The 8,559-nt window shown below is 35.1% G+C and overlaps 1 protein-coding gene across 1 annotated transcript; it reads right to left on the bottom strand.

Moving 5' to 3' along the window:
* Nucleotides 1-6,919: 6,919 nt before the first annotated feature.
* LOC107789022 (BON1-associated protein 2-like) lies at nucleotides 6,920-7,636 on the bottom strand. The gene has a single exon (XM_016610788.2). It carries the CDS (start codon nucleotides 7,567-7,569, stop codon nucleotides 7,033-7,035), a length of 537 nt encoding a protein of 178 aa, XP_016466274.1. The 5' UTR covers nucleotides 7,570-7,636; the 3' UTR covers nucleotides 6,920-7,032.
* Between the last annotated feature and the right edge of the window lie 923 nt (nucleotides 7,637-8,559).

An 8,559-nucleotide genomic window follows, 5' to 3' on the forward strand; every position in this document is an offset into this window, starting at 1 on the left:
AATAGGATGACATTAAAAATAAGGCCTTAATTTTCTAGAGGTCATGATTAATGCAAGTGCAAGCTTTTCTAATTGAGGATACCGCGTCTCCGCATCTAATAAAGATTTGCTAACATAATAGATCAGAGATTGTTTACCTTGATCCTCACAGACTAAACAACACTTACCGCTACTTCTGAAATAGCAAGGTAGATGAGCAGTCTTTCCCCAGCCTTTGGTTTTGCGAGCAATGGTGGATTTGATAAGTATGTCTTCAAATTTTTGAGTGCCTGCTGACATTCCTTATTCCATTCAAAATGATCTTACTTTTTAAGAGCTGAAAAGAATTTAAAGTACTTTTCTGATGATTTAGAAATGAATCTTCCCAAGGCTGCAATTCTTCCTGTCAACCTCTGCACTTCTTTTTTGCTTGAAAGCATATCAGGAATTTCTTCAATGGCCTTAATCTATGCGGGATTCATTTCAATACCATAGTTATAAACAAGAAAACCCGAAAACTTACCTGACGCGACACCAAATGCACATTTCTCCGGATTTAATTTCATATTAAATTTGCGCAAAATCTGAAATGTATCAGACAAGTGTGATATATGATCTCTCGAATGCTGAGTTTTAACGAGCATATCGTCTATATAAATCTCCATGGTTTTCCCCAAATGTTCTTGAAACATTTTAATCACTAGCCTTTGATATGTTGCACCAGCATTTTTGAGACCAAAATACATTACTTTGTAACAATAAGTCCCCCTGTCTGTTATGAATGAAGTTTTTTCTTCATCTACCAGATCCATTTTGATCTGATTATATCCTGAATACGCATCTAAAAAACTTAATAATTCATGTCCTGCAGTAGCATCAATTAGTTGATCTATATGCGGTAGTGGAAAAGAATCTTTAGGACAGACTTTGTTAAGGTCTGTGTAATCTACACAAACTCGCCACTTACCATTCTTCTTTGGTACTACAATAGTGTTGGCTAACCAATTAGGGTACTTTACCTCACGGATAGACCCAATCTTTAGTAATTTTTGAACCTCTTCCTGAATCACCTGATTTTTGAAAGTTCCTTGCTTTCTCTTCTTTTGTTTGACAGGAGGGTACGATGGGTCTTCATTTAATTTGTGAGTCATTACCTCTGGTGGTATTCCTGTCATATCAGAGTGGGACCAAGCAAAACAATCCACGTTAGTTTTCAAAAATTCAATTAACTTACCTTTCATGTCTTGGCTTAAATTGGCCCCTATGTAGACTTTCTTATCAGGCCATTGTGCGAATAACACTACATCCTCCAGTTCTTCAATTGTTGTTTTGATATTTTCGTTATCCTCCGGTTCTTGAATGGTATCAGGCCTTGAGTCCGCATCTGTCCGCCCTTGTTCAGTTGAGGTTTGTGTTGTGGTGCCCTCAACTGGCTTCTATGATTGCTATTTTTCTTCGTTTTTTGAATCTGCTACAAAATTGATGTTCCTGGATGTATGTTGATCTCCACGGATTTGACATATTCCCCATGGTGATGGAGATTTAATAACTTGATGCAAAGTTGAAGGAATGACATCCATTTCGTATATCCATGGTCTCCCAAGGATCATAATAAGCCATCTCCATATCTACTACCTGAAACTTTGTATCTTTGACAGCTCCTTCTGCGAATGTAGTGATTATTACCTCTCCTTTCGTCACAACACTGGAATTGTCAAATCCAGATAAAGTATGTGTCATTGGTATTAATTTATCTTCAGCTTGCATCTCTCGTAATACTCTTAGCAAAATAATGTTCACGGAACTACCTGGATCAATCAAAACTCATTTTACATTAGTTTCATGTACAAGTAAAGATATTACAAGTGCATCGTTTTGAGGAGATAATATGCCATCTGCATCAGCATCATCAAACGTAATACTTTCTTCCTCTAAGACATGCCACACCTGTTTCCCTTGGGTAGTTATGACTTTGCAAATTTTATTAGCTGCAGTGTACGTCACACCATTGATATCTTCACCCCCGCTGATAACATTGACGGTCCTTTTGGGAGAAGGTGGTTTGGGAGGCTCCTGCCTATTCTTTATGTATGCTTGCTTACCTTTCTCACTAAATAACTCGGTGAGATACCCCTGTTTTAATAAATGATCAAATTCACTTTGTAAAAACCTACAGTCAACCATTTTATGCCCGTGATCATTATGAAATTCACACCAATGATCAGGGTTGCGCCTGTTTAGATTCGATCTCATCTCTTTTAGCCATCGTACCTTATCACCCATGCTTCTCAAAACAGCTACAAGTTCAAAAGTGCTCACATTGAATTTATAACCGCCAAATCTCGCCTTCAAATTTCATCATCTCGTGACTCGTGGGTGTTTCGATCATTCTTAAATCTTGGTGACGAGCCTGACTCTCTATTCCTTGATCTGTGATCGTACCTTTGATTGTCTTGTTTTGACCGTGAGTCTTTCTCCGCAGGTCCCATGTATGGTTCGTACCTGTTTTTACCGTACCTTTTCGGTTTCTGCCCGTCTCGAACTTATCTTTTCTTCTTTTTGATACCGTGAAATAATATCTTCTTCAATCCTCAGCTTCGTGTTATACCTGTTGTAAACGTCATTCCATGTTGTGGCTAGGAATTCACGAAGACTTTGCTTGAGTCGCCTCGGAGCTTTTTTCATTTAAATTACTCGTGAAAGCTATAACGGCCCAATTGTCAGGTACACGCGGTAATGTCATTCTTTTACGTTGGAATCTGTCCACGAACTCTCTCAGCAATTCTGAGTCCCCTTGCTTGATTTGAAAATATCTTCCATTCTTTTTTCGACTTTTTGAGCTCCTAAGTGTGCTTTTATGAAAGAATCTGCAAGCTCAGCAAAAGAATTTATAGAATTTTCGGGTAAAAGAGAATACCATGTTAATGCACCCTTAGTGAGTGTTTCACCGAATTTCTTGACCAATACTGATTCAATCTCCTATTTGGTCAAGTCATTGCCTTTGACACCTGTTGTGAATGCAGTCACGTGGTCTCGTGGATCAGTTGTTCCATCGTATTTTGGAATATCAGGCATTTTAAATTTCTTTGGAATTGGGAGGGGAGCAGCACTTGGCTTCCAGGGTTGTTGTAAATATTTATCCATATCTATCGCTTTGATTACGGGTGGCACCCCAGGTATTTGCTCTATGCGGTCACTTTGCTCCTTGAGCTGTTTCTGCAATATTAGTACTAAATTTTGTAAATTAGAATTGACTAAGTTACCCGGTACTCCCTCTTGTGATTTGTTGGGGGTTCTACCACTTCCTGAATTAACAAGCCTAGAACGAGGGTTCTCCAAAGTGTTGTTATTTGGAGTGTGTGTGGGTGGTGCAGCTAGTAACTGGCTAGCAAAGGCCTCAAGAGCTTTATTGACCTGTTCAGCAATTAGTTTTTGCAAAGCTTCATCGATAGCTTCAACATTTTCAAATTGATCATTCCCTTTTGCATGAGATCCATCAGGAGTGCCTTCTCGAGACCGTCGAGAGGAGTTTTGCTGAGAAGGGTTCGGGGACTGCTCATCTTGAGGATTCCTTTGGATTTGATGATTTTCTTGGTTTCCTTGGGTGTTGTCATTAACGTTTGACATGACTGATGTAATAAGAAAGTTAGGCTGAGAACGAATAGATTATCAGATTCCCGGTAACAGAACCAATTTGTTTAACCAAAAAGTGGGATTTCGGTCAAAGCGATAATTTAGAAGAACTCGGGTTACTGATAATCAAAGAAAGTATAGAAGAAAGTAATTTTACTAGCAATGATATAATCAGAAGAAAACAAGTAAGCCAGTATATTCAGATAGTATTTCGTGTCGTTACAATTGATTCGTTCTCTCCCTTTTATAGCTACTTTGGAGATATGCATTTTGCCTTTGTCATAATAAGGCCATTATGGGCAATTAAAGACATTAAATGCTACGTTACATAATCATTGTATTTAATACAGATTCTCTAACGTTTTTAGTATTGAAGGTTCATTAAATACTGTATCTGTACTCCCATGAACTGTCATATTCATTCCCCTTGATTCTTAGACTTAAATAGGTACGGGCGTGAGTTTTTTGAATAACCGCTCGTGCCTCTTCCTTTACCTCTGCTTGTATCTGTTGCAACTCGTGCTTCTTTGCCAATCATAACTCTTTGACCAGTCTACGTGTCATGACACGTCATCTTTATACCACTTTAATATGTAAACTCAATTTTTCCCAATATACAATCAGCATACATTGAAAAGATTTTAAAGCGATTTTATATGGATAAAGTACATCCATTTAGTACCCTGATGGTTGTGAGATCACTCAATATAAATAAAGATCAATTCCGACCTCATGAAAATAATGAAGAACTTGTTGGTCCTAAAGTACCATATCTTAGTGCAATTAATGCACTAATGTATCTTGCTAACATTATAAGGCGTGACATAACGTTTTCAGTTAATGTCTAAGCAAGATATAGCTCTGCTTCTACAAGGAGACATTGGAGTGAAATCAAACACAAATTGTGTTATCTAATGGGCTTATTTTATGGTAATGATTGCAATCCCGATCTTGTTGGTTATGCCGATGTGGGGTATTTATCTGACACACACAAGGCTTGATCTCAAACATGCTATGTGTTTACATATGGAGGCACTGCCATATTTTGGCGATCGACTAAGCAATCAATCGTGGCTACTTTATCTAATCATGCTGAGATAATTGCTATTCATGAAGAAAGTCGAGAATGTGTATGGTTAAGGTCTATAATACATATTATTCAAGACAAATGTGGTTTGAAGTGTTACAAACTACCCACAATTTTTTATGAAGATAATACAGCATGCATAGCCCAATTAAATGGAGGATTCATAAAAATGAGCTAGGACAAAACACATTTTACCGAAGTTATTTTTCATACATGATCTTCAAAAGAATGGTGATATCAATGTGAAACAGATTCGTTCAAGTGATAATATGGCTGATTTGTTCACCAAATCTCTACCAATGTCAACTTTAAAGAAATTAGTTACAAGATTGGGATGTGAATAATCAAGAATGTGAATTGATGCTCTCATCAGAGGGAGTTAATATGCGTTGTACTCTTTTTCCCTTACAAGGTTTTGTCTCACTGGGTTTTTCCTTGCAAGGTTTTTAACGAGGCAACCAAAAGGCGTATTTCTAAATATGTGTACTCTTTTTCCTTCATTAGGATTTTTTCCCATAGGGTTTTTTTCTAATAAGGTTTTAACGAGGCACATTATTTATGGATATCCAAGGGGAAGTGTTATGATAAATATCATATTATGGTGGATGTCTACTCTTTCTCGATGATCTTCATGTCAAATGCTTAATGACATATTCAATAACATATTTTCTATTTTCAATGACATATTCCATGATATATTTTCTTCACTTTTCATGTCTATATAAAGGCCTTGTAATAGATATGAAAATACACACAATTGAAGAAGAAAATCTCTTCCTTCTCTCTATCTCTATTTCTTGTTCATGTTTTACTAACTTGCTTTTATTTCTTGTTCATGTTTTACTAAATTGCTTTTATTTTATAACAGGTTATGTTATCTTTTAATAACAATCAAAAAGATCTAAATTTAGTCAAAAGGGCAGCATAATTTCTGCTTTAACTTTTTCATGACAAAAAGTCTTTCTCTAAAACAAAGTCTACAACTTTAAAAAAATGTAAACTAGTGAATAATAATTTAGTAAAAACTAATATTATAATTATTACCTTACATAAATATATCGGCTAGCTTGCAGAATGTATATATTTTTTTCTTCATATCTTCATGAATCATGCATTAATCTATAAAGAATTCTCCAAATCAATTTCACAAAAGTTTAAAAACGCCTAAGAAATTACAAGTTGTATGATTTTAATATATAGTGCAATTATTTACCTAAAAGAAATTTTATGAAAGAAAACATCATCTCTAAAGGCATTTAGGACAAGATTATGTTACAAATGGGAAACTTTAAAATACAATTAAATATGTTATAATAAAATATAGGCATTTAGGAGAAGTTTGGTTTTGTCTTAGAAGACAACTAGATGAAAGTCAGGAAAGTTACGGGTTGATAAACTGACCCGTTGAGTGACCCAATTTGACCCGTTTCAGAGATAAGTCAGTTTGGGTTACAACCCAAATCGACCCGGTAAAAAAATCACTGATGACCACTCTAATTGAGATTATACGACATGCAAACAAATAAATGTCATAATTATTCGTAATCAAATTAACAAACGCAACATATTTTTCTTTCAATAAATAAATTTATTGGTGAAAAAAAGACATATTTTTCTTTCAATAAAATAAATTTATTGGTTGAAAAAAGACATGACACGTAGATTGTCACCAAGCTGACAAGGCGTGATGTGTGAAGCATCGATATAGCGACAAATGGCACTCTCAATTAGGTGAATTAAGAATGCAGGAAAGTTACGAGAGAAACATCCACGGGTAATGTAGAGAAAAGAACCGAGAAAAGAACCGGACCTAACAACTATCAAAGAAGAAACATGAGTGAAATGAATGAAGGTTGCAAAGAAGGGAAGATGCAAGAACCAGAAGTAAATAAAGAAAATCAGAGCAGTTACAAGGAATCTTTAGTTATTATGTGCCGACTACCTATGGTAACGGGCAATCAATGCAATTAATACTATTACTAAACCCAAATTAAGTGTGGGAATTGGTATAATTATATGCTCTTATATAAAGACAAAAATCCCATTTGTAAGGGCAAGTTACGATTGTTACCGAAATACATACCTATTATATTTTGCCTTTTTCTACAAGTTTTGAGCCTTGATTCTAGGGAGTGATTGTCAGTTATCTCTTTTTTTCTTTGTCGATCATTTCTATTCCTTAATCTATTCTCACAAAAATGGTTACGAAAGTCAAGTAAATCTTGGTTATTAATATTTGCATCTTTGGTATTCATCTAAAACCTGTACAATATACAAATTCAATTTCGATCAATTAAAGAAATAAAAGAGAATTAAAGTTCTCCAAATTAAACCTAATAACTCCCGGGATAAACGGGAATACCCGTCACAACCCCACCAGAAGCATTACTTCCCATAGCCACCGGAGTTGCCATCCACTGCTGCGAATAAGCGGTGGCGCAACCGGCAGTGTACGACTGTGCATTCTTGACCTTGACGGAGAAATTAATAATCCCATTCTTCTCACCCTTTTCATCCCTAAGCCTATAACTCAACAAGTGCAGATAATCTTCCGGCAAGAATCCACCAATGAAATCCGACGTCGGAACTCTTGCAATTCCAATTGTTTTGATACCTGAAGAAGTCTTGCATTGAACCTCAACCGTCAGATAACGAGCATGCATGGGCATATTAACGATCAATTTCTCGTTCCACATAGGAAAATTTCCACCTTCTTTATCCATCCTTGTTGTTTGAATGTTGCTGCTCGAATCTGTTTTGATATTTACGAAAGCGTTCTTCTTCACCCATTGCGTCCTGTTCTGTCGGAGATTCTCCCCGGAAATCACTGTGATTTCTAACGCCCGCGACAACGATGATGATGGCTTCATTGTGTTAAAGAGAATAGTAGTAGAAGCCTCTGAAAGAAAGTAGCAGAAGGTTGGAATAGAGAATTAATGGAGAGGAGGTTGTGTATATATGGAGAAGTTAGAGGAAGGGGGAGAGAAAGGAGACAGAAAGAGTGACGTTGCTTCCCATAATAATGCTTTCCTAGTCTCTTACGGTTCAATTTTGCCGCACGCGTTTGACGGGGTAAAACGGACTCTTTATTACTAATTTTGGTCAACAATAATGTTTGCTGAAATCAGAAAGGAAAAAAGAAAAGAAAAGAGGGCTTAACTTCAATGTAAGAATATTATATATTCAGGTTACTTTTAATGTAATTATATATTGGTGTTAATGTTTATGTATTGACGATAGAATAAATATTTTTATATATATAATTAAATCACTTATTATGTAACTATTTAATATATTAAATATTATACTCATTTGCTTTGTAATATAGTACACACTTTGTTTAAGCTTCATGTATATTCGATAAAAATTATTTGTATCCGATATTTATACTAAGTGATAAATATGTATATGAAAAAAGTAAATATTATATATTCACTGATTTAACGTATGCATCAAGTAAGAATACTTAAATGGATAAGGGAATGAGTATCAACTCTGTTGGAGAAGGAAGGAAAGTTAGTTGTTATCTACTCTTGTTTTCGCCTTATGTTCAGCTTTATATTTCAATTAACTTCTTCTTTTTTTCCAACAAAAATTACTAGAATATCTCAACGGCCAGTCCACTTATATCGTTATAAATGTTAACTACAAAAGACTTTGTTTTTTATTTATGCTATATTTCTTAAGAGCAACAATGACATATATGATAAAAATCACAAATCCATCGGGATTATCTTATTATTATTATTATTATTATTATTATTATTATTATTATTATTATTATTATTATTATTATTTTGCGGAAGGGATTATGAAATTTATTTAATTAAGTCTTTCAACTAAAGCTTGAGAAATTTCAT

Source organism: Nicotiana tabacum, chromosome 7 (genome assembly GCF_000715075.1).
Source record: "Nicotiana tabacum cultivar K326 chromosome 7, ASM71507v2, whole genome shotgun sequence".
Taxonomy (NCBI): Eukaryota; Viridiplantae; Streptophyta; class Magnoliopsida; order Solanales; family Solanaceae; genus Nicotiana; species Nicotiana tabacum.

Excerpts from the sequence above, each read along its gene's own strand:
- LOC107789022 (XM_016610788.2), bottom strand. The coding sequence starts at position 7,569 with ATGAAGCCATCATCATCGTTGTCGCGGGCGTTAGAAATCACAGTGATT.